The sequence below is a fragment of the Acinonyx jubatus genome, chromosome C2 (assembly GCF_027475565.1).
Source record: "Acinonyx jubatus isolate Ajub_Pintada_27869175 chromosome C2, VMU_Ajub_asm_v1.0, whole genome shotgun sequence".
Lineage (NCBI taxonomy): Eukaryota > Metazoa > Chordata > Mammalia > Carnivora > Felidae > Acinonyx > Acinonyx jubatus.
In genome coordinates this window covers 142,223,972-142,251,575 of record NC_069384.1, presented here as the reverse complement: position 1 = coordinate 142,251,575, position 27,604 = coordinate 142,223,972, and the positions used below count along the sequence as shown (strand labels likewise).

Sequence of the window (27,604 nt, the reverse complement as noted above, 5' to 3'; positions counted from 1 at the left end):
AAAACAGGTTTAAATCAACCAGGAAAATAACATGTGCTTATTTATCCCGGGCTTAAAAATGCCAGGATTGGTCTAACAGATTTTAAGCAACAGTATGTATGGTTATCAAGACCTGGACCTAAAGGAAAGTTAGTTGGATGCTATTTTCTTTTCTTTTTTTTTTAAGTAGGCTTCTCGCCCAGCACAGAGCCCAATGTGGGGCTTGAACTCACGACCCAGCGATCAAGAACTGAGCTGAGATCAAGAGTCGGATACTTAACCAACTGAGCCACTCAGATGCACCATATCAGAAGGAATATTTTAGAAAATTATTCGTTAAATAGAAATCCACATTATTTCATGTGTTCCTTCAACCTTATGGGGATGGCCAAATCAAAATGATAGTAAAAGTCTGTTGGTTCAGACTGAGCCACCCAGGCATCCTGGTTGTGATTTTCTGCCCCCCATTTGCTTGTTTATTTTTAATAGAATATGTTTATGGGAAAACAATAGTTGTATTTATTACAAACAGATGCCCAGATTCTGCTTCATGATAGAATCATAAAAGCAGGTGGGAGTTCTAGAAGAGGATGGCTAAATATGTGATGCAGAATCAGCACATATTCTGGGAGCTAAACAAATGGTAAGTAAGTGGTAATTCTGAAATTTATTTTCAAAGTTAGTCCAATCAGTATTGTTTAGGGTTTAGCGATAATGGGTTTTGTCTGAGTCACAGACTGGTCCTGGCTTTTGGCTAGAAGATGTGATACAATTAATCAATATGTGGGGGAATTTTTTAAAAACAATGAAAAAAGAAAGTTAATAGATCAATTGTAGACTTTCAGTTATATGATTATGAGTTTTGAACTTCACAATTCCCTAATGGAAGAATGTACCAAAAAGTTACTCCACTACTATTTACTAATTTAAGAACATCAACCTAAAAGAGTGATTTTATTTATTTTACATTTTTTAATGTTTGTTTATTTTTTGAGAAAGAGAGAGACAGAATGCAAGTGAGGGAGGGGCAGAGAGAGAGGGAGACACAGAATCTGAAGCAGGCTCCAGGCTCTGAGTTGTCAGCACAGAGACCGACACAGGGCTCAAACCCACAAACCATGAGATCATGACCTGAGCCAAAGTTAGACAGACATTCAACCAAATGAGCCACCCAGGCACCCTAAAGACTCATTTTAAAGCAGGCTTACTAATAAGGGATATGACTCTGAAGGCAATTTAGTAAGCCTCATATTTTGGCTTATGAACAATGATCTGACTCTGATTTCTTTAACAGAAACTAAACACTTCTAGAAAATTGAGAAAGCTATATATTGGAATTTCCTAGAAAAGATTACTACTGTTCCAGTGAAGAGTCAATATGAGAAACCTAGGTGATACTTAATACATTTTTCATGCATTTGATGATGGGAAAGGTAGCCACTTGTTCTATCCTTTATAATCTGAGTATAAAGTTGGTCGTATTATTTGAATTTGGACTTTTTAACTTCAGTAGAAGTTCACAGCTATCTAAATTCATAAGAGATGAAGTCGGAAGATGACAGAGGTGAATTCAAGAATTTATTTGGAGCAGCAAAGTCAGCATACATAAATGTGAGTGAATCAAAAAGCAGAAATAGAGATAGGGAAAGAAACTGGTTTCATTCAGTTGCAAAGAACATGAAAGATAATATTTCCTATTCTCCTTCCAAATTCCATCAAACAAATCCGAAGTATTCTCAAGACATTGCTGATATTGGGGACTATTCACTCACCAAGGAGTCAGATTAAGAAGGCTCTAACTTATCTCCTGCTTTCAATATTTCAGAGCACTTCTGTTTATGGTCAACTAGAAAAGCATTGCAGCAATGGCCTCTTTCAGTCATGTGCTAAAGAATTAAAGGATAAGATGATCAATTAGCGTTATTTCCTCCCATTTCTGGGAGCATAATGTTAGTTGACAAAAAACACTAAAATTGTATCATTTTTCACATATGATCTTAATCAAAAGAAAAGATCTTTTCTCCTATCTTATTGTTCTTGGTATCTTTTTGGTACTCCTTTCTGTAGATGTGGGTTTCTAGGGAAAGGAAGTAAATAATTTTAAATGTATACTTCACCTGTAGTTTCAGTGAAGAACATCAACTAATGTTTATTAAAAACTTACTACAGAGACTACACTAATTGTGATGAGCATTAAGGGATGTACAGAATTGTCAAATCACTATACTGTACACCTGAAACTAATATAACTTTGTAAGTCAACTATGTTTCAATAATAATAATTTCAAAAGAACCTATTACATGACAAGCACTGTGACAAATGTTTTGCATGTATTATCTCAGCCTCTATAGTATCTTTAGGAGGCAGATACCATTATAACCTCCATTTTAAGATGACGTATGTAAAGACTCAGTGACTCGCCTGTAGTCAATCATCTAGTAGGTAACACAGCCAATGTTCAAACCCAAAGAGCCTGGCTCTAGGGCTTGCCCTTTGAACTACTATGAGAAGTTAATTTTTTTCCTAATATACATTACTACAAAAGTTTTCTTGGCATATTAGTCACAAATAAGGTCACAGTTATGGAAACATACTCTAATTTTCTTAACCTTTCTCCAGGCCAAGAACTGAAGAATGCTTAGAAAACAAGCACACAAATAAAAAATCTGAATCCGATAATACCAAATTTACAGCAAATTTTATATCAAATATGGAATTCATAGAATAAAAACTTATGAGAATTTGCTTGTTATGCAGATTATTTGCAAGCAGGAACACGGTGCAAAAACACATATAGAGAAACGATCCCCAACTTATGATGGCTCCACTTAGAATTTTTCAACTTTACAATGGTGCAAAATGATACACATTCAGTAGAAATCATACTCTAGGTTTTGAATTTGTACCTCTTCCTGGGCTAGCGATACATGGTGGATACTTTCTCATGATGCTGGGCAGTGGCAGCAAGCCATAGCTCCTGGTCAGGCCACAATCACTACAGTAAACAACCGGTACATTGACAACCATTCCATACCCATACAACTATGCTTTTTTTCGCTTTCAGTATAGTATTCAATTACATGTAATATTCAACACTTTATTATTCACTAGGCTTTGTATTAGATGATTTTGCCCAACTGTGGGCTAATGTAAGTGTTCTGAGCACATTTAAGGTAGGCCACACTAAGCTATGATGTTTGGTAGGCTAGAAATATTAAATACATTTTGGACTCATGATATCTTCAACTTATTATGGTTTTATCAGAATGTAACCACACTATAAGATGAGAAATATGTGTTTATATATATATATATATATATATATATATATATATACACATACACATACACATACACACACATATATATAATTGATATTACAAATGTAGTTTTCCATGGAGTTAGATCAACAGATTTGCATCCAGTCTTATTCCATTACTCTAAGAGCAAAACACTGCTTGATGATCTAGTTATACACTAATTTGCTAATCCTTATTACAAACTACACTCTTAGAATCTGGATCCTAATAAGCAAAACACTTGCTCAAATAGATGTTAATCCATATTCACTTGTTATGATGATTGCAAATGTAATTTGAAAATATCAAGAGTTCTGCTTGGTCACTAGTCCTCCAAAGGGCAACAACAAGGGGCAAACAAAGAGCAAGTCTACCAGAGACTTCCACGATTCAACCTTTTAGAATTAAAAGATGAGAATTTTCCTCATTTTGTAGGCAAATGTGGGGAAAACATTCACAATAAACCAGGCCACTGCTGATGCATAAGTAAACTGGCATGGTATAGAAAGATAAATAATTTGGACTTTGGAGTTAGACAATGATTCTAATCATTATCTCATCTGTTGGTAGTTGAATGATGTTGGGCTAGACAAGTAGCCTGAATCTTGGTTTCGTTTATATGTCAAATAGTGACAATCTTCATGGGATTGCTATGAGACTTTAAAAATTTTTTTTTTCAACGTTTATTTATTTTTGGGACAGAGAGAGACAGAGCATGAACGGGGGAGGGGCAGAGAGAGAGGGAGACACAGAATCGGAAACAGGCTCCAGGCTCTGAGCCATCAGCCCAGAGCCTGACACGGGGCTCGAACTCACGGACCGCAAGATCGTGACCTGGCTGAAGTCGGACGCTTAACCGACTGCGCCACCCCGGTGCCCCAATGAGACTTTAAAACTTCTATGAAAAGGATCTACTCAACCCACGGCCTATGGCAGAGACTCATTGCATCTTTGCTGTCTGTGGGCTCTTTTAGTCATTGGAGTCATCACAGTGCATGTTGACATCGGAGTCCTTTGTTGGAGGATATTTATTAGACCCAATTTATATCCAATAAATTGATCATCAGTTGGTAAGTTCTACTCATATGTTTATCATTATACAGAAAAGAAATAAACTTACTTTATAAGTTACTACAGGGTAACAAGTTGTGTTATTTCTATTTACAGACTGGAAGATTTAGAGTACTATGATTTTAGTCATTTGGCCAAATTCTTTGGAGTACTGAAATTTCAAAATGGTCCATCTAAAGATACAAGTTACAAAGAACTGGGACATCCTTTGTGCCATCATTAGTGCATTTGTTGGAATAATCCCATGGGCTTAACTAAACAAGGCCTGTCTCTTCTTAACTTTGCTTATCTGTTATCTGGTAGGGAGGGGGCAGTAGCAGTCATTCAGGGATCCAGGCTGAGCAAATCGACATTTCAAACATTTTTGGTCACAGTGCCACGGGGAAAGTGAACTCTAGAGGATGTTGCCCTGCACACATTATGTGCTCAAAAAGGTGGCATTCATCAATTCCACACAACTCACTGGCCCCACCCCACCACAAGTATCAAATATGCAATTCTTTGTAATAGGAGGAAAGAAATCTGGAAATTTTTGGAGAGCACTATTCATGCTACTCCAATTAGGAAACAGAATTAGGAGTTGCAGAGCTCAACTTTAGCAATATGGCATTGCTCCTTGCTCATCTTCCTGGAAAATACAGGCAACTCCATAATATAATGGGTTAATACACAAATGATATCCAAAGACATAGTTGCATGCCTACAGGTACACCCTACATACAGTAGTAAGCAGACCACTAAAATATAAAGCCAAAAAAATCCATTCACATCATGGACAAAATAAACCCTTAAATTTTGCATTGGAGCATCATAACATCAAGGGTGAACTATCTATGTTTTCTTGGCAATATGAAAAACTAGAAAACTGCAGGCCAAGCAATCACTGGTTGGAGTGCATTATTTATGTCCTAGAAAAATTATAATGACTCTATACAACCAATAAGATGGATGATCAACTTAAACCTACTAAAAATTAAATTCAAATTATATATCAGCTTTATCAGCAATATCTATAAATTATGCAGAATGTTGAGTGACAGGAATGACCTTAAAGTTGTGTTCAATCAAACAGATTATTATGGGTTTGACATGTGAACATATGGCAGTAAGCATAATCACCAGGCAAACCAAAGTAAAAGACTAAGCAAAGAAATAGAAGGCAACAGGAAACAGTAAGCCATAACCAAAGTTATATTACTACACTAGTCAAGATAAAGCTGACAAAACTCTGATGCCTCAAGTTGAGAAAATTTAGTCTCTGGCCTACACATTAGATTCATCTGAGGAACTTGAAATTACTGAGGCCTGGCCCTACACCAAGAGATTCTAATGGAAATGATCCAGTAGAGTAGAGCTCAGGCATTGCTACATTCTTGTTGCTGTTGTCATTTTCTTGTTATTTTGTAAAGCTTTCTAATGCACAGCCAGGCTTCAGAAATGCTAAACTAAGTCATATAGTCTGTCAAGCTAAAAAATAAACTTGCAAATAATGGGTTCTGCAGACATGTATCTACTAAATACAAAAGAACAACATTTGGGTTAATTGGGGAAAGAACTGTATTCCGTGTATCAACTCTTAAAGAAAATAGCCATCTGGCACATGTTCATATTTATTTTAAGTAAGGGGGGAGATGGGTTTCAGCTGTCTATAGAGCTGCTGATTTTACAGTAAATGAAAAAATACCTGTATGAATAAACTAATATAAATTACAAATATACAATCTAAATATTGCCTTCAACTGCTTTCTAAAGTATATCCAGTGTATCTATGAGAAGTTTTATATGTTGGGGAAAAACTTATCCTCTATACCTATCAATAGGCAGTGACAGAGCTCTGTTGTGCTTTCAACGATAAAATTAGTAAGTCAGTGGTCCCATAAATATACCAACCAGGGGAAACTGACTATTCAAAAAAAAATTGACAAACATGAACTAAAAGAGTTAAATTTTTCATAATCTAAAATATAACAATATTTCATTTTCTCACAGGTGCATATAATGTCTTTGTAGGGTTACATATTTCTCTCCCACCTTAACATATACACTGCAGTGTAGTCCATATTTAGTGAAAACTCTTAAATATTTAATCACCTGTTAAACTAAGCTTATACAAATTAGGATAAAATGATGTTAAAATAATATATGAAATAAGAGTTGGTTTAAGCAGTAAAAGTTATAAATCCTTTGCCAGTTTTAGAAAAAAAGATCAGACAACTTGTACAATGTGCATCCTCTTCCAATTCTAGAAAAATCTTTAAGTCCACATTGGCTACTATACAGTATTTTTCATGTGAGTGACCTTTTTTATGGAGGAAGGGGTGTGAACTTAATATCTGGATCAATGTGGTATAGTGTAGAGACAGAATATGATGCTATGGGAGCTCCAGTGAAGAAAGAACCATTAAAATATTAAATTTCTGGGAAGTCTAGACAAGAGAACTGTAGGTTGGGGCTAATACTATCTCCATCTCCCAGGGACAGGGAAATCTCAGCTATCCCTGGATAATACATAGATTGAAATTATTCTTTTTCAACCAATTTCTCATATGTAACATTTTTGTTTACCATTTTTCTACCTTGTTTGGCAGGGTTTCTGGAGTCAACCTCCTTCATTTCTGTTTCTTGAGTAGTTTGGGGGCAATGAGGCTTCAATATGAGTCTTCCCATCCTGGTAAGTGGAGATCCTTAGATAGGCAGGAGTGGGGAATCAGAGCACAAAGGAATAATCTGACTTGTGCCAGCTGAATTAGGTAGAAGGGAATTAAAATTTTAGCCTTGAATGAAGAGACCCACAGAGAAAGTCACCCCTATTATTATCAGCTCCAAGGGAACAAGAAAAAGATACAGACAAAAAGAGTGAGACACACACACACACACACACACACACACACACACACAAAAGAGCATGTAGGAAAGGTACCCTGAGTGACAGTAGAGAAGAGAACTGCCCAAGCCTGTGGGCACCCAATGGGTTATCTACCTAGAGCACCTGGCTAGCTGGGAGACTGGGGGAAGGAAAAGGGGAAATGAATACTTTATTTTTCTCTGTTCTCATCCTTGTTAGGGGTCTGCTTAATTTAAGGAGCCCTGAATTGATGGTCTTTGCAAGAATTTCCAAGTTTGCTTTAATGTTTTCAGAAGGTTAAAAACTTCTGGGTCCCGATGCTTGAGTTTAGCTTTGTTTAGCATCAGATTTTTTTCCTTGTCCCAGGGATTAATGGTATGCTCACTGGAATCAACTTAAATTAATCCTGACAGAATTCAAATCTTGAGAGAAATATTAGTTGAGACAATTTAAAAATTCACTTCTAGTTTTCACTTACATTTAAATATAATTTCTTAAGAATGCCCTGCTCTTTACCATATTGTCAAATGTCTAAGATTCTAAGGCCTGCTTCATGAGAGCTAGCAGGTTTTCCCGTCCTTTAGGAAAGGGGAGAAAGGCACAGAAGGGACAACAATTCTTCCTGTCTTCTGTGGTTGCCAGCAGAAGTGGCTAGGAACACATCCAAAATGTCAAAGCAGAGAAGGTGCCTCACATTAAGATGACTGATTCACAACTACCATGGAATGAATGTATGTATGTTATTTCATGCTTAAATATTTTTATTAAAATGGCCTTCCATTCCAGTTTCTTTCAAGTTGCATGGAAAAAAGATAGTGCTTATGCCAAAGATATAGTAAAAGCCTGTTTTAAACTACCTCAAATTTACACAGATTTACTTACACTGTGGATTAAATGGTGTGGTTTAAATGTACATTCATCTATATGTGTACTGGAACATATATATGCTTCACCATAAAATAGAAACAAAGGAATCCACATTTCTGACATCTATTTTTAAATCAGCTTTCTAATGAAAGCATGGTTTGCAGATGAAAAGTTTCAATATTATAAAACAGACACAGATAATTGAATTGATTTATAATAACTAAACCAAACCCACGGAAATAGATCCACGTCACCTACTCTCATTAACCTGAGAGTCCAGCCTATTCATTAATTGTAGTGTGTGATTTAAAGTTTAAAAAGATACTGAAGGAGTTAGTATAATGAAATATTCTGTTTGAAATTTGAAATTCTGGTTGCATTCCACAATTAATTTTCCCTATGAGCTAGGGCTACAACTTAGAGTCTTCTCAAGGGAAATTTTAAAAAATTACCAACTGATAATCTTAAAATTGTTTCAAAAGGCAATTATGTAAAGTCCTCCATTGATTCATACTATATTGCCATTAGAAAAATAAAATTTAAAACTGCTCTAGTTTTCACACTTCCTTCGAAAAAACTTCTTTAAAAATCCAAATATTTGGTTTAAACAAATAGTATATACTATTTTGTTCATATAAGTATAAAACTAAATAATTATGTATCTTTTAGTTTCTAAGACAAAAATGGCCATAACTAAAAACAAGCGCCAGAAGAATAAAACTCGGATGTTACTGTACCTACCTTTAATGTGATACTATAATGTCCAACAAATGTTGCATTTATCCATGATCTTGAATGGGGATCACCCAGGAATTCTATGTGATACTGTTCAACATTTCCATCCAGGTCATAGGTCACATATTTCCCTTTAAAAGGATCTGGGCAAAGTATCCCTGGCCAGCTTTCAAAAGAAAGTAGTTTTAATTATTTTGATGCTTTAAAAAAAAAAAGGCAGAAATCAATACATCTGTTATAATCATATATCAAACTTTCTCCTAGGAATTTTTAAAACTCCCCCAAATTAAACATATTCATACTTGTATCCTTTAAAAGTAGGATATTCACTTGATAGATGTAATCAGTTGTATCTTTGTAGATATAGAAAGCTTTGGAAAAGTCACATATTTAAGATAAACATAAGATACAAGGAAAAAGAATTATAAGACAGAAGGATGATCTCCAGGATCTGTAAGAGACATTTAGTCAGGGCTAATAGGAAATGTAAGATTCATGGCAGCTTTGAATCAACTCTAACCAATCAGAAGGCTTAATTACTAAAATGTGAACCCACTGACAGTTTCTGACAGGGTAGAAGAGAGCTGGCATTTCCTGAGCCAAAGGGCTCAGGGCTGCCAAAGGAGTACTGGCAGCTTAGGCTGCGATAACACTAAAAATTCTAACTACTGTGGGAAATGCAGAAACAGAGCTCAGGAGTTCTATATTGCCCCTTCCTTGCATCTGCTCCACTGGAAGACCAAATTTCTAAAAATTTTTAGTTCTAGAAATAAGATTTATCCTTTACTAAAAATAAATCTTTAGAGGTATGTCCTTTCGTGACATAAACCTCTAGAAATTCCTTGATAGGTTTCATTTTTCCATTTGGCAAAAACATATAAATATATAAATATATATATATATATACACACATATATATGTATATATATCATATGTATATGTATGTTACATATATAAAGATATATATATCACACACATATGTGATATATATAAAGATATATATATGTTATATATATAAAGATATATATATCTGTATATGTATATAGATGTTTTTAAGATATATATATATATCTATATATATATCAACTAAGTTTTGACTGTTTTAGCAATCTTTTGAGACTCTGACCTACTGTTCGGAGACTAATGCAGGAAAGGAAGACAGCAAATAAGGTCAGGAAGCTGTGACTAAGGAATGCCAAGTTCTACTTTGGTTTGCAGCTCTCTTGTGAAAAAAGGTAGTCAGGTTCAAATCAGAAGATTCAGGCTCTTGTTCTGCCTTCTACCAGACAAGAGGCCTCAAGCAGGTAACTAAGCCTTGCTATGACTCTGGTTCCTCACTGTCCTAGTTATAAAATTCAAACAAGTACATGCTTTATACATTTTTTGGGTTTTGGCAAATCAAAATATTGTAGAGTGCCATCATTATGAACCAAACTGTGTTCCCCTCACCAAATTCACATGTTGAAGTCCTCATCTCCAGTATCTCAGAATGTGACTATATTTGGAGATAGTGTCTTTAAGGAAATAACTAAGTTAAAAGGTGGGCCCTAATACAACATGACTAGTTTCCTTATAAAAAAGAATATTATGACACATACATGCACAAAGGGAAGACCATATGAAGAACACAAGGAGAAAACCATCTACAAACCAAGGTGAGAGTCTCAGAAGAAATCAACCCTGCTGACACACCTTGACCTGAGAATTTTGGCCTCAGAAGGGTAAGATAATAAATTTCTGTTATTTTTAAGCTACCTAGTCTTTGATACTTCATTATGGCAGCCCTAGCAAACTAATACAATCACATACAGTAAGATTGTTGGTATAAATGAGAAGTAGGAAGAATGATACAAAGCATTATTTTGCCACATTTATTTAGAAACCGGACAAATTAGACATTTAGATAATTTTAAAACCTAGAGGAAGCATACAAATCATGCTATAAAGAATCTGAAATCACAAAAATGCAAAATCTACAAATTTCTTGGGTTTGAGGACCATAGATGGTTGATCTTCTACTAAATTATCTATTGATATGAAAGTTACAAAGTCCTAAATATAGAAATACACCTACCATACCACTGTAAAAAAAAGTCTTTACAGATCACAAATAACACAATGTAAACTAACACAATATGTCATAGTTAGTATTAATGAAAAAAAATTTGATTCCAGGAAGCTGACATATCCCAAGTATAGTTGCCAGGTGATGACTTGGGTGCACCAGTCACCAGGGATGGTGGAGTATGTGAATTGAACAGGATGCTGAGCAGAGTTCTTTGACTCTTGGGCCTTTCTGAGTTAGGAGAAGGGGCTGTCTGGCAGCCCTAGATCAGGGAAGAGGAAGGGCTGGAGGATCACAAATTGAGTCAGACAACATAGAACCCAAAGAAGTCTAATACTTTGGAAAACTGGAAATGATAATGGAAAAGTCAAAGAGAGGTTCAGGACCTATCTAGTTATTATCAGGTTCACATCACAGTATCACTGCTATTTGGCAATCTTATTGGGCTCAAGAGTGCTTAAAAGAAACCTTGAGTGGAGTTTCTCTTTTAAACCTACATTGGAAATCTACATTTCTGAAGGAACCCACTCAAAAGAAAAAGATTTCAATAGGCAAATAAATGATTAAGAATGAATGGCAGCTGCATTGGACACTTCTAACTTACCAGAAATCAAGAAACAGTAGGTCCTCCAACTGGATTAATAACTACTTTAAAAGAAGCCAAATTGTGATTGTTATATTTGTTGACTGCTCTGTAAAATGTAAGGGGTTCGTGTTTAATACTAGGTGATTTGCACCTCACAGCAATTTTAAAAAGGATTATTGCCAAGCAATATCAAATTATAAGTAGCATCAACTCCATTCAGTGTAAAACAACCACAGGATTTATAACACTTGAGACATGAAAAGAAATTTTGCAGTTACTCTGTTTAAGATAAGCTTTTCTGACACAAATTCTGATACAACTTCTTTTACACACAAACCTATTGGGCCCAAGAGTATTCAATTTAAATTATTACTTTAAAAAATATAAATAAAAATAGAGGTGACTCCTAAAAATAATTAGATACCAATGAAAGAAAAAAGCTTCTATTCATTATTTAAAACATGTTATATTATAGAAAATTTTGCATGCTGGTTTACAGATGAATTATGAAAAGTATCATCAAATGTCCAAATAACTGGGGCACTTTAGTATTTCTTCAGGCAGTGCAAAGGAATTGTCTGACTCCTAGTCAAGCAGGACTAGATAGAATGTACCAAATTGCAGGAGAAGCTGAGGAGAGGCAATGGCTGCAGAAAGCAAGATTACCTCTCTCCACATTCGACAGCCATCATTTTCTCTGACTCAGTGTGACTGAAGAAAGCTGATGTCCATTTTTTTGATCTCACTCTGAACTCCATTTGAGTTCTAAAACTGTCAACAATGACACTGCATTGCGCACCTCCACCCCCCGATTTTTCACATTCATATTGATGAGAAATTCTAAAGTGTTGTCTGTGGGCTTAGAGGGAGAGAGGGAGAGTAATAGATGGCAACCCGATGGGAAGGTATCAGAATTACAAGAAAAGTCAGGTGATTAATTTTAGAATCTGTGGGCGGTGGGAGGTAAAATACACAAATAAAACACAAATAGATCCATGTATTGGAATCCACTTGGAGAAAAGGAGAAATTTGGATACAACAGGTAACTTCAAGTGCAAATATACCATCAAGAAACTGATGTCTTACACATTTCTCATCCAGTAGAAATGATCTTTTTTTTTTTTAATGTTTATTTATTTTGAGAGAGAGAGGGAGCATGCATGAGCAGGAGAGGAGTAGAGAAGAGAGAGAGAATTCCAAGCAGGCTCTGTGTCATCATCACAGAGGCCAACATGGGGCTCCATCTCACAAACCATGATGTCATGGCCTGAGTTGAAACCAAGAGCCAGACATTTAACCGACTGAGCCACTGAGGTGCCCCAGAAATGATCTTTAATAAGATAGCTACTGCCTTCAATAGAAGTTGAAGCTTAAGCATGATTTCAGTTGCTGTGTATTTATACTCAGTGAGAAGTACATGACTGTTATTTTCAAACCATGGTTTGGATGTTTAAGAGGAGAGCAGATTTTACTTGGGCCTCCTTCTTTATCTATGGGAAACAAAATGGATGAATTGGAATCATCACTAACTGAATGCTATACTTGCCACAAAATCTCTAAGCTGTACCCAACTACAGGGGGCTGATGGGAACAGGAGATTCCCCATCCCCACCCCCCCACATTATAAGTATATTAATCTATAGGCAAAATAATGCAAATAAGAAATAATCAAATAATATTTTATAATAGTGAAAGGATCTAGTAGAAATCTCATTTTAGAAATTTAAATACTATATCTAAAATGTATCACTGGATTGGTTTGTTAATTTAAAGGCATATTTTACTATTAAATTTTACTACTACACTACATTAGAATGCAAATATATTTTCTGTAAACTTATTTTTGTATTTATGAAAAACTTTGTAAAATGTCTGTGTAAATATGCCCAAGGTAGTTACCCTAAATAGAGCCTAGTTTCTGCTTGACAATGTATCTTCTTCTAAGGAAAATATGCACCATTATTTTTCACTTTTAACTTCTATGCCGTTTCTAGCTGAATACCATGCTATTTGATCGATTTTTAAAAATTAAGGGTGCTTAAACATTAGGAAGATAGTTTTTCTCTTCTTAGTACATGTAGGTATCCCCACCCTAAGCACAACAGACATGCATAGATCAAAGACAAGAAGCTACATATGTACTTTTGTAAGCATGTAAGTGTGGAGGTATCTCACAATGTGGAGGTAAATGTAACTATTATAAATTGATTTTCCATGGAGTTTGCCCATAGACAAAGTGCTTTCTCTTGAAAATTATTTGTTTTTATTACATAAAGATTAAATAGGCCTTTCTAGATTCTGTATCAGTCTCTCTTCGGCTTTTTTAGCTTTATTAGAAAAGGTCAACTCTTTTGTAAAGACTAACTCTGAGATGTTGATAAGATTGAATTTCTGAGCCTTCAAAGCTCAGTGTAAGACCCATAGGCTAACAAGAACTGACCCAGATAATGTTACTTCCTAAGTGTCTCCATAGCCACCTAGCTGGTCTTTCCACTTGAAACTTCAACGTCTTTAATGTTGTTTAATTAAGAACTGATGTTTGATTGTTTTTAGTGGGTTAATTCTACCTTTATATTCTGCTATTGCAATTTATCCTGTTATAATCTTTGTATGTATTTACAGTAACAAATAAAAAATATAACTAGATTTGAGTTTTTATATTTTAAAGTTATATTTTAAGCCTGTATTCAACTATACTGATTTCATAAAGAGGAATACATCTGATTACTTAGCCAAATGCATTCTACTCTTTCCAATAAGCAAGAAGGTAGATATAGCTGCATTTTGCAGATATTCTGATGGTTCTAATCATAGATTAGACACATTTAGGGACTGGAGTAAAACATGTTTCATGTGTATTTCAAGTTCTAACCCTCAGTTATAAGCACAAAACTGCAAAACAAATTCCTAATCAGATTTATAATATAATATTTCAGATATAGTGACAAGAAACAAATACATTTCTTGAATTAGTTATTGAACCTTAAGAATTTCCATTAGAAAATAAAACCTCTATGCTTTCAAAATATTAATTTTAGATCTGAAAAATGACACGGGACTACAAATACTGTCATAAGTAACATCATAAAATAAGCATTTATATTCATGCCTTTTTTTTAGAGAGCAAGAGCAAGTGAGTTGGGGAGAGGGGCAGGAGAGAGAGAGAGAATAAGAATCTTAAGCATGCTCCATGCTCAGGGTGGAGCTGGATGTGGGACTTGATCCCACGACTCTGAGATCATGACCTGAACTGCAATCAAGAGTTGGTCACTCAATCAACTGAGCCACTCAGGTGCTCCAATATTCATGTCTTTTAAAATATTTTTTTACATAGCTATCTAGCTCCTCTTCATGCCAATCCTAATTATTTTACAGAAGAAAATAATATTTTTATGATTTAAATAAATAATATGTATATATTGATAATATTTCATATTTGATCTCTAGAAAAGTACTCAGTAGCAAATGGTACATATCTCAGAGAGATTTCCATATTTGCAAAGACATTAAATGTATTAGTTTGCTAAAGCTGCCACAAAAAATACCATAGAGTGAGTGGCATAAACAACAGAAATTTATTTTCTCATAGGTTTGGAGGCTTTAAATCTAAGATTAATAGGTCAGCAGGGATAGCTTCTCTTGAAGCCTCTCCTTGGCTTGTAGATAGCTACCTTCCTACTGTATCTCTACATAGTTTTTCCTCTATGCATGTGCATCCCTGGTGTTTCCTTGTGTGTCCAAATTTCCTGTTCTTATAAGAATACTAGTCAGATTGGTGTGGGGCCCACCCTAATGGCTTATTTTCACTTAGTCACCTCTTTAAAGGCTCTGAATCCAAATACAGTCACTTCTGAGGTTTGAGCTTGAAAGTATGACTTTCTGGGGACCACAATTCAGCCCACAACAGTAAGTGACAGAATAAGAACATAAATGTAGGTATTGAATTGAAGGCCTCTTATGTATGTGTTGTGTGTGTGTGTGTGTGTGTGTATGTTAACGTGAGTCCATCACAGTCTCTCTATGAAAGAAAACATCTTATATTCTTCATGAAGAATAGCTAACTGTGAATGAAAACAAGGTAATATGAGGCAGAGTATCCTAGCTTTGAGAATGTTAAGTATGAGAATGCAATGTAAAATAGCAAGGGATTCTGGGAAGATAGTGCCAATGTTATTGTAGTTTTAGAATCTCCTGAAATTTCCCCATAAGTACAGGTAGAACAACTATAATAGCAAAGCCAAAACCTGACACACAACATCTATAACAAAACTAAGTGATAAGCTATCCACATAAACTACCAAAATAGGAGCAGGCAGGTTCAAACTACTGACAGTTACAAGACCCACATATTACTAGCATCTGTATGAGGGGAAACAGTGGGAGGGGGAAGGCAACCAGAGGTCTGATGGGTTTGTGAAATTAAGAACCTCAAAACTGAAAGAAGTACTTATTGAAAAGTGCAGCAAGTCAACGTGAGCACAGCAGCCAAACTACGAGGGGGGTTACAACAAAACCTGAAGGTATTAGAGCAGTCTGGGCCCTATGAACACTTAAAACTAACCAACAAAAAACTCCCTTATCAGGACAAAAGCTTACACTGATGAGAAATTGCTGGAAGTATAATCCAAATCAAAGAAGAAAGGATCAATACAGATAAAGGAAAGAGAAGGTACAAATAAAAGTGGGGATACAACACCAAAAGCACCATCCATGAAAAAAAGATGGGTAAGTTGGACTTCATTACAATTAAAAGTATCTGCTCTGCAGAAGACATTGGTAAGAGAATGAGAAGATAAGCCACAGACTGGGAGAAAATATTTGCAAAAGACATATCTGATAAAGAAATGATATCCAAAATACACAAAGAACTCTTAAGCTCCCCAATAAGAAAATGAACAACTGAATTAAAAGATTGGCGAAAGATCTGAGTAGACATCTCACCAAATAAGATATACAAATGACAAATAGGCATATTAAAAAATGCTCCACATGACATGTCATCAGGGAAATACAAATGAAAACAACCACGTATGTCCATGAAAATACATAGGGGAAACTTAAATGCATATCACTAAGCGAAAGAAGCCAATCTGAAAAGGCAACATATCATGATTACAGTAATACAGCAATCTGGACAAGGCAAAACTATGGATACAGTAAAAAGATCTCCAGTTGCCAGGGGTGGTGGGATGGATGAATGGTGAAACATAGGAGATTTTTAGGCCAGTGAAACGATTCTGTATGATACTATGATGGTGAATACATGTCATTATACATTTGTCAAAACCTACAGAATACACAGTACAGAGATCAAACCCTAATGTAAACTGTGGATTTTGGTCACCAGTGATAGGTAAATGCCGGTTCACACACTGTAACAAATGTGCCACACTGTTTTTGGATATTGATGGTATGTGAGGTTGTGTGGAACAGGGGAGGAAATATGTGAAAAGAAAAATGCTAAGAAATTTCAGAAAACAAGTTCGTATTTTTGATACTTTGAGAAAATAATAGAATAAGGGGCTCTGGGTATACGATTTAGACAAAAAGGCTGAAGAAAATCTATTCTGCAGATTCCAGTTCTGGACAAGTTGAAATAGACTCAATTCTCTATATTCTTCCCACTAAGTACACCAAAAATTTCTGGGTATTATATTTCAAACAAACATAAGAATATTCTAAAAGATGAAGAGAAAATAAGCCAGATAAGGACCTTGGGACCTGAAGAATGATATGACAGGGAGCTGCCTGAGTGTTCTTTTTGCCTCATTATCTCCTAGATTGGGTGCTAAAGAAGCCAGCAACTCAGAGACACCAATGGGTGCAAAGGAACAAAAAGTCCATATGAAGCCTGCTTTCTCAAGTCAAAGGACCAGCATAGGGAAAGCCTAGCAAGACAGAAAACTTTTAAGCAATAGCTGGGAAAACAGCTAAATACCATGGAAAAATCTGCAGATCCCAACTCTATCCCCATCAACAAAGGTCAAGTGGTGAGCCTACACTTCAATACACCCAGCAGTAATAAAGCCCCATGTCCTTCCCACTCAGGTGGTGGCAGAAGAGGCCTACTGGGAAGCTGGAATTGTTATCACCTTCCAGCATTAACATGGTTCTCCCCCCATGGTATCAGTGGAGGTGAGTAACAAGATACTCTACCTCTCTCAGCCAAGTTGGTGACTCGGCTCAACTCTCATCCCTGCCCACCAGTAATGAAACACCCTTCCCTTCCAAGAGACTAAGTGAAAGCTGAGTAGAAAACCTAGGCTTCCAACTGCCATCTGGCAGTAACAAAGAGGTTCCCTCATATCCCTTCAGTGCAGTAGTAGGAGCAGCCTGCTAAAACAGATTTAAATAAAATCCAAAATGAAAATAAATAGAAGATAGAGAGAACCAAATGTACATTTTACAATAGAAAATACAATAACCAAAACAAAAAAGTCAATGGATACTCTCAATAGCAGAATGAATATGAAAGAGGCAAGAATCAGTGAACTTAAAGTAGAAATGATCCAATCTGAACAACAGAGAGAAAACAGACTGAAAAAAATCTCTTAAAGAACAGAACTCATGTCATATAAAATGAAAGAGACACAGCAAGAGTCCCTCCAAAGCAGCTCCTGCCCCAATACAGCCTGCAAGCAACTCCAAGGGGAACTGGTACCACTCCAAAATGACTTCTGCCCCAGGGAGAGGGGAAGATAACCACACATATCAGTGCTCCCACAGTCCCAGTGGCCAAACTTTATAGCTGGCAGCACAGAGAGGGTGCCCTGTTGATCAGTCCAACTGTCGCCCCAGCAGGCAGACTGGGGACAGACACCACCCAACCACAAGCCCATGACAACCCAGACTGACCCCTTAATGGCACAAAGACCAAACGTTGCCTAGTGCACCAACAAGCAAAGTGGGCCACTGTAGCCAACTGGACTAAGGCAAATGCAGCTCAGCCACATTAGTAGGGTGCAAGCAAATCACACAGGACACGCCTCTGTTTCTGGTGAACAGGGAGCCTTGCATTATAGGCCACAACAGGACCTCCTCTTCATAAGGCCACCACTTTCAAGATCAGGAAACATAGCTGACTTCATTAATACATAGAGACAAACACAGAGAGTTAGACAAAATGAGGAAACAGAGGAATATGTCACAAATGAAAGAACAGTACAAAACCACAGCAATACAGCTAAATGGAACAGAGATAAGTAATATGCATGATAAAGAATTCAGTAATGGTCATAAAAATACTCACTGGACTTGAGAAAAGAATGAAGGATCTCAGTGAGACCTTCAAGAAAGAGCTAGAAAATATAAAACAGAACAAGTCAGAGATGAAGAACTCAGTAACTGAAATTAAAGAAAAAAACACACACACTAGAGGGAATCAGTAGCATATGAGATGAGGCAGAAGAACAGATAACATCTGGAGGACAGGGTAATGGGAAGCAAACAAACTGAATAACAAAAAGAAAAAAGAATAATAAAAAATGATAACAGGTTAAGGGAACTCAGTAACATCATCAAGCATAATAAAATTTGCATTAAGGAGTCCCAGAAGGAGAAGACAGAGAAAAGGGGCAGAAATTTTATCTCAAGAAATAACAGCTGAAAACTTCCTTAATCTGGGGAAGGAAACAGACACCCAGATCCAGCAAGCATAGAGAATGCTCAAAAGAAATCAACTCAAGGATGTCCACACCAAGACACATAATAATTTAAATGGCAAAAGATAGCAATAAAGAGAATTCTAAAAAAACAGCAAGAGAAAAAACAATTACATACAAGGGAAGAAGCCCCATGAAGCTATCAGCTGATTTTTCAGCAGAAACTTTGCAGGCCAGAAGGGAGTGGTCATGATACATTCAAAGTGCTGAAAGAAAAAAAACAAACAACAAAAAACAAAAAAAACAAAAAAAGCCCCAAAACTTGCAACCAAGAATACTCCAGCAAGGCTATCATTCAGAATAGAAGGAGCGATAAACAGTTTCCCAGACAAACGACAGTACATATTGCACACTTGGGAAAATCAGTCTAGTGTGGGAAACGCTGAGCTATACAATAGTAAATCTATAGAATCTAAAAGAAAAAAATATTTTGGGCATCTAGTCAACAATTATAGAATATACATTCTTTTCAAGACAGACTAGGCCATAAAATAAGATTCAAAGAAACTGAGTACAATATATTTAAACTAGAGCTCAATATCAATAAGATATTTAAAAATCCCCAAATATTACATAACTTAAAAATGCACTTCTAACAGCTCATTTGAAAGAAGATAATCACACAGAAAATTAGTAAATATTTGAAACTAAAGGTAATAAAATACAATATATCAAAATTTGTGGGGTAATAGCTAAAGCTGTGCTTAAAGATAAATTTATAGCTTTGGTTGCCTATTTCAAGAGGAAAAAGGATTTAAACCAGTTGCCTAAAGTTTCTAATTTAAAAAATTAGAAAAAGAAGAATCAGACCCTAAAGTATCAGGAAAATAATAGTGATGAGATCAGGAAACAGTAAATAAGAAATCAGACAAATAGTAGAAAAAGTTGATTGTTTGAAAAGTTTAAAAAATTCATAAACTTAGCAAGACTGTAACTCAATGGTTTATTATAAAACAACAACAAAAACTTTACCTTGGCCAACTCTGTAATTTTACCAAAACCAGACTTCCAAGAGGGAGTTGTGAATAGACAATCTTAAATCCACTTTGATGAAGCTGAGACTCTTCAGGAAAGTCTTCTTCAGCAACAGAGCACTTATTGTATCTTGAATCAGTGTTCATGAAGCAGTACCATGGTTTATTGTGATCAACTCTGGCTGCATCCTCACTTGACAACAATCTCCACTTCAAACAGCTTTCATACTCACACTGAACCCACAATTTGTTTACGTACATACTGTTTTCCGCTGAGGAATCCATTGCAGCATTACAGTATTCTATTACCATCCAATTTTTCTTTTTCCATAAATGCATTTAATCTGGAAAACCAGAAGAAAAGAATAAATATTCAAGAATATGAGGAAAGAAAGTTCAAACTAAAATCAGAGAAACAGCTCTATTATACCTTCTTTGTCTACATCTTCTCTATCCCATAAAGACTATACATTTTGAACAATGTATGTTTCCACCTACCCAGAAAGAAAGGAACAAAATAGAAGCATCAATTGCTCTGGGCATAAAATGCTTCAAACTTAAAAATAATTTTTTAAGTAACAAATAAAAATAAAAATAAGTATGACCATTTTTACAGAGAAAACTGAAGCTAAGAAAAGTAATTTGTTTGAGGTCCCAGAGCTAGGATATGGTAGAGTTGGGATTTAAATGCAGGCAATTTGGCTCCAAATTCTGTAGTCTTAACTACTTAAGCTTTACTGCCTCTTGGGATGTATATGTATATGTATATGAAATTATGTGACAACCCTTTTCTAGTTCTGACGAAAATCAAGTGTAACAAAATATTTCACCATATCAAAGTTTTAAATCTCCTTTTAAAACTAAAGGAATCTTTTGCTTATACAGTTTTGCCTTTTATCCATTAATTCAAGTGGTTTGAAAAAAACATTTCTCCGAGTATTTTATTATAAAAATTTTTAACATACAAAACGTTAGAATTATATGATTAAGCCTCCAACTTCTAGGCTCAATAAGTATGTGTGTACTAAAAATAATATAACTGAAATAAAGTAAAAATATTAGCAACTTATTTTGCAATAAAAACCTACTTTAAAGAATGATGTCAATATACCATATTCATGAGTTAGTAAAATACCATTCTCCAAGTTATAAGCACCATTTAAACAAGCTCTTAATTCATGAGTTAATCGTATGTTTAGAAACTCAATTACTTATCGTATTACAGGGTCACCACAAATTGCTTTAGAAATTTGCCAACATATGCCAATAGCCATGGCTCACATTTTTTTTTTTACCTGTTAATACTGCTCGTGTGAATGTATCCACAGAAAATAAACTTACAAGAGACTATTCTACATATACGAAGACCCAAGAATATTTAGTGTGGCACTATTTATCATACTGGAAGAGTGGAAAAATCTGAAAACATGAAGACCAAATCTTCTGGAAGATAAATATAAAATTTTGCTAATAATATTAATTAGAATCATTATTTTTTTAATTTTTTGAATGTTTACTTATTTTTGAGGGAGAGAGAGAGAGAAAGAGAGAGAGCATGAGCAGCGTTGGAGCAGAGAAGGAGACACAGAATCCCAAGCAGGCTCCAGACTCCTAGCTGTCAGCACAGAGCCTGGCTTGGGTCTCAAACTCACCAACAGTGAGATCATGACCTGAGCCTAAGTCGGACACTTAACCAACTGAGCCATCAAGGCATTCCGTTAATAATATTAATTTAAGATTTCTGGTTATCTCACTGGTGAGGAAGTTTACAAGAAGCAAGACTGCAATTTAGATTGCAGTTGAAATGGCTAGTCTTCCCTATTCTCTGGGCCACTAGATGGTACAGCAGAAGTTGCTGAGTTCAGACTTCAGAGGCAAATTATATGTGAACTCCTGGTTCGGCTACTCACCAGTTGTCCTTGGGCAAGACATTATTTTGCATTTCACATCACATTATGTGTATTTTCCTCCTGTGTGTGTGTGTGTGTGTGTGTGAGAGAGAGAGAGAGAGAGAGAGAGAGAGAGAGAGAGAGAGAGAGAGAGACACAGAGAGAGAGAGTTTTGTTTATGTATTTTCAATCATTGTATCATCTTTGACTATACTAAGACAGGCATAATATTGAATAGAAGCCATGATGGCAGACACGTTTTTCTAATTTCAAAGAGAATGGTTCTATTTGACTATAAAATCAAATATGTATATATATATGTATTTGTAGAGAACATTAAAAGATTACAAAAAAATTTTTTTTTCCTTTAATTACCAGTTTACTATAAGGATTTTTTTTTTTTTTGCTAGTCATGAAGTACTGTTGAATTTTATCAACTGCTTTTCTGTATATATTTAGGTAAACAAAGACTTTGTTAAGCCTGTTAATTGGGTATGTTGTAATAATGAATTTATTAATGATAAACATACTTGCATTCCAGGTAAACCCTACATTGTCAAGCGTTAGGAGAATTTTTCTTTAACATATATATTGCTGTATGAAGTTTATTAACAGTTATTTAAGATTTTATATAATTTTATATATAAGATTTTATTTAAGATTTATATATATAAACATATGCATATATTTATAGATGAGATTGGTCTAATAATTTCAATTCTCTTCTTTTTTGTCTTTGTCTGGTTTTGATATCAAGATGAAAATAGTCTCATAAAATGAAGTGCAGAATGTCTCCCCTTTTGGCAAAGTTTGCCCAAGGGAGGAATTCCCAATTCTGCCATACATCTAAGAATTCTGGTGTATCTACTATGTCTCTCATTATGTTTCTTTCACTCTGAAACTTGTTTATATCTTCTTTTTACTTCATTCATCTTGTCCATACTTTTTAAACAACCAGAGTTTGAGTCTCCCCATTTCTTCTTTTCAAGTTTTTATTTAAATTTTAATTAAGATATAGTGTAATAATGGTTTTAGGAGAATGTAGTGAATCATCACTTATATATAACACCCAGTGCTCATCACAATATGTGCCCTCCTTAATACTCATCACCCATTTAGCCCATTCCCAACTCCCCTCCCCTCCAGCAACTCTGTTTGTTCTCTATACTTAAGAGTCTCTTATGGTTTGCCTCCCACTCTCTTTTTTTTCTCCCTTCCCCTATGTTTATCTGTTTTGTTTCTTAAATTCTGCATAGTGAAATCATACGGTATTTGTCTTTCTCTGACTTAGTTCGCCTAGCATAATAAACTCTAGCTGTTTATAAAATCTACATTGTTGCAAATGGCAAATATCCATTCTTTTCTATGGCTGAATAAGATTCCATTGTATATATACTACTTCCATTGTATATATGTATACTTCTATTGGACACTTGAACTTTTCCCATAGTTTGGCTATTGAAGATAATGCTGCTATAAACATGGGGGTGCATGTGCACTTTCAAATCTTATTTTTGTATCTTTTGGGTAAATACCTGGTAGTGCAATTTCTGGGTTGTAGGGTAGTTCTATTTTTAACTTTTTGAGGAAGATCTACACTGTTTTTCAGGGTGGCTGCACCAGTTTGCATTCCCACTAGCAGAGTAAGGGGGTTCCCCATTCTCTGCATCCTCACAAACCTCTGTTGCCTCCTGTGTTGCTAATTTAGGCATTCCAACAGGTGTGAGGTGGTACTTCATTATGGTTTTTTTAACAATTTTTTTTAACGTTTATTCATTTTGTGAGAAACAGAGAGCGTGAGTGGGGGGGAGGGGCAGAGAGAGAGAGAGACACACACACACACAGAATCCGAAGCAGGCTACAGGCTCTGGGCTGTCAGCACAGAGCCCAATGTGGGGCTCAAGCCCATGGACTGTGAGATCATGACCTGAGCCAGTCTGATGCCCAACAGACTGAGCCACCCAGGCGCCCCCCTCATCGTGGTTTTGATCTGTATTTCCCTGATGATGAGTGATGTTGAGCATCTTTTTGTGTCTGTTATCCTTCTGGATGTCTTCTTTGGAAAAATGTCTGTTCATGTCTTGCCCATTTCTTAACTGCATTATTTTTGGGGTGTTGAGTTTGATAAGTTCTTTATAGATTTTGGATACTAACCCTTTATCCAATATGCCATTTGCAAATATCTTCTCCCATTCTGTAGGGTGCCTTTTAGTTTTATTGTTTCCTTCCCTGTCCAGAAGCTTTTTATTTTTATGAAGTCCCAAGAGTTCAGTTTTAGTTTTGTTTTCCTTGCCTCCAGCAATGTGTCTACTAAGAAGTTGTTCTAGCAAGGTCAAAGAGGTTGCTGCCTGTGTTCTCCTCTAGGATTTTGATGGTTTCCTGGCTCACATTTAGGTCTTTCATCCATTTTAAATTTACTTTTGTGTATGGTGTAAGAAAGTGGTCTAGTTTCACTCTTCTGCATGTTGTTGTCCAGTTTTCCCAATGCCACTTGTTGAAGAGACTCTTTTTTGAATTGGATATTCTTTCCTGTATTGTCAAAGATTAGTTGACCATATAGTTGTGGATCCATTTCTGGGTTTTCTATCCTGTTCCATTGATCTATGTGTTTGTTTTTGTGCCAGTACCATACTGTCTTGGTGACTACAGTTTTGTAATATAGCTTGAAGTCCGGAATTGTGATGCCTCCAGCTTTGCTTTTCTTTCTCAAGATGGCTTTGGCTATTTGGAGTCTTTTGTGGTTCCATACAAATTTTAGGATTGTTTGTTCTAGCTTGGTGAAAAATGCTGGTGGTATTTTGATAGGGATTGTATTAAATGTATAGATTGTATTAAATATGTATATTTGAGTAGTGTAGACATTTTAGCAATATTTGTTCTTCCAACCTATGAGCATGGAATATTTTTCCATTTCTTTGTGTCCTCTTTGATTTCTTTTATAAGTGTTCTATAGTTCTCATATTACATATTTTTTACTTCTTTGGTTAGGTTTATTCCTAAGTGTCTTATGGTTTTTGATGCAATTGTAAACAGGATCAATTCCTTATTTTCTCTTTCTGCTGCTTCACTATTGGTGTACAGAAATTCAACAGATTTCTGTACATCGATAGTATATCCTATGACTTTGCTGAATTCGTTTATCAGTTCTAGCAATTTTTTGATGGAGTCTTTCAGGTTTTTCTACATGGAGTATCATGTCATCTGCAAATAGTGAAAGTTTTACTTTTCCTTGTTGATTTTGGTGTCTTTTATTTCTTTATGTTGTATGATTGCTGAGGCTAAGACTTCTAGTATTATCTTAAAAAGTAATGGTGAAAGTGGACATCCCCATATTGCTCCTGACTGTTGGGGAAAAAAGCTGTTTTTCTCCATTGGCTGGGGGTCTTTCATATATAGCCTTTATGATGTTAAGGAAAGTTCCCTTCATCCCTAGTTTGTTGAGGGTTTTTATGAAGAACAGAGAGTGTATTTTGTCAAATACTTTTCTGCATCTATTGAAAGTATCATATGGTTCTTATGTTTTATTAATGCGGTATATCATCTTGACTGATTTGTGAATACTGAACCACCCTTGCAGCTCAGGAATACATCCTAGTTGATCGCGGTGAATAATTTTTGATTTGTTACTATCTTGAGAATTTTTTGCATCCATATTCATCAGGGACTTTGGCCTATAATTCTCCTTTGTTTAGTGGGGTCTTTATCTGGTTTTGGAATCAAGGTAATGCTGGCCTCATAGAATGAGTTTGGAAATTTTCCTTCCATTTATATTTTTTGGAACAGTTTAAGAAAAATAGGTATAAACTCTTCTTATGTTTGGTGGAATGCTGCTGGGAAGCCATTTGTCTGTTAGGAGATTTTTGTCTGTTAGGAGGTTTTTGATTACTGATTCAATTTCTTTGAATTCTGGTTATGGGTCTGTTTAAATTTTCTATTTCTTCCTGTTTCAGTTTTGGTAGTTTATGTCTCTAGGAATTTGTCCATTTCTTCCAGATTGCCCTATTTGTTAGCATATAATTGCTCGTAATTTTCTCTTATAATTGTTTGTATTTCTGTGGTGTTGGTTGTGATCTCTCCTCTCTTATTCATGATTTTATTTGTTTGGATCCTTTCTCTCTACTTTTTAATAAGTCTAGCTAGGGGTTTATCAATTTTATTAATTCTTTCAAAGAACCAGCTACTAGTTTCATTGATCTGTTCTACTGTTTTTTGTTTGTTTCTATATCATTTATTTCTTCTTTAATCTTTATTATTTCCCATAGTCTGCTGGCTTTAGGCTCCATTTGCTCTTTCTTTTCTAGCTCCTTTAGGCGTAAAGTTGTGTATTTGAGATTTTTCTTGCTTCCTGATGTAGACCTGTTTTACTAGATATTTCCTTCCTATAACTGCTTTTGCTGCATTCCAAGGGTTTTGAACTGCCATGATTTGTTTCATTTTCTTCCTTGTATTTTTTTTCTTCCTTAATTTCCTGGTTTAACCCAATCATTATTTCACAGGATGTCCTTTAACTTCCATGTATTTGTAGTCTTTCCAAATTCTTTCTTGTGGTTGACTTCAAATTTCACAGTGTTGTGGTCAGAAAATATGCATTGTATGATCTAAACCTTTTTTGTATTTGTTGAGGCCTGATTTGTGACCCAGTATGTGATTTATTCTAAAGAATGTACTACGTGCACTCAAAAAATAATGTGTATTCTGCTGCTTTAGGATGAAATGTTCTGAATATATATGTTAAGTCCATCTGGTCCAGAGTGTCATTCAAAGCCATTGTTTTCTAATTGATTTTCTGCTTAGATGATCTGTCCATTGCTCTAAGTGGGGTGTTAAAGTCCCCTACTATCATTGTATTATTATCAATGAGTTTGTTTATGCTTTTTATTGATTTATATATTTTAGTTATTGCGAGTTGGGGGCATAAATATTTACAATTATTATATCTGTTGGATAGACTCTTTTATGATACAGTGCCTCCTTTATCATCTCTTTGTTTTAAAATCTAGTTTGTCTGATATAAGTATGGCTAATCCAGCTTTCTTTTAACACTCATTAGCATGATAGATGATTCTCCATTCCCTCACTTTCAATCTGCAGGTATCTTTAGGTCTAAAATGAGTCTCTTGTAGGTAGCATATAGATGGGTCTTGTGGGGTTTTTTTTTCATTTTTATTTTTACTTTTTTCCATTCTGATACCCTATGTCTTTTGATTGGAGCATTTAGTCCATTTACATTCAGAGTGATTATTGATAGGTATGAATTTAGTGCCATTGTGTTACCTGTAAAGTTGGTGTTTCTTGAGATTTTTTTATCTGTTCCCTTCTAGTCTTTGTTGCTTTTAGGCTTTCTTTCACATTCAAAAAGCCCCGTTTAATATTTCTTGCAGGGCTGGTTCAGTGGTCACAAACTCCCTTAGTTTTTGTTTGGGAAACTCTCCTTCTATTCTGAATGACAGACTTGCTGGATACGGTATTCTTGGCTGCATATTGTTTGCATTCAGCATGTTGAATATATCATGCCACTCCCTTCTGACTTGGCAAGTTTCTGTGGAGAGATCTGCTGCAAATCTTGTCTTCTCTTGTAGGTTGGGGACTTTTATTCCCTTGCTGCTTTTAGGACTCTTATCTCTTAAAATTT

The 27,604-nt window shown here is 35.4% G+C and overlaps 1 protein-coding gene across 4 annotated transcripts in view; it reads right to left on the bottom strand.

Moving 5' to 3' along the window:
- ZCWPW2 (zinc finger CW-type and PWWP domain containing 2) overlaps positions 1-27,604 on the bottom strand; it is a 149,263-nt gene that overhangs the window by 74,746 nt on the left and 46,913 nt on the right. For all 4 annotated transcript variants that reach the window (XM_053221553.1, XM_015083774.3, XM_027040875.2 and 1 more), the window contains 2 exons: positions 20,082-20,427; positions 8,804-8,963 (listed from right to left, as the gene is read on the bottom strand). In XM_053221553.1, the coding sequence (XP_053077528.1) occupies positions 8,804-8,963; positions 20,082-20,422 (501 nt within the window). In that variant the 5' untranslated portion in view covers positions 20,423-20,427. The remainder of the gene's footprint in view (positions 1-8,803; positions 8,964-20,081; positions 20,428-27,604) is intronic.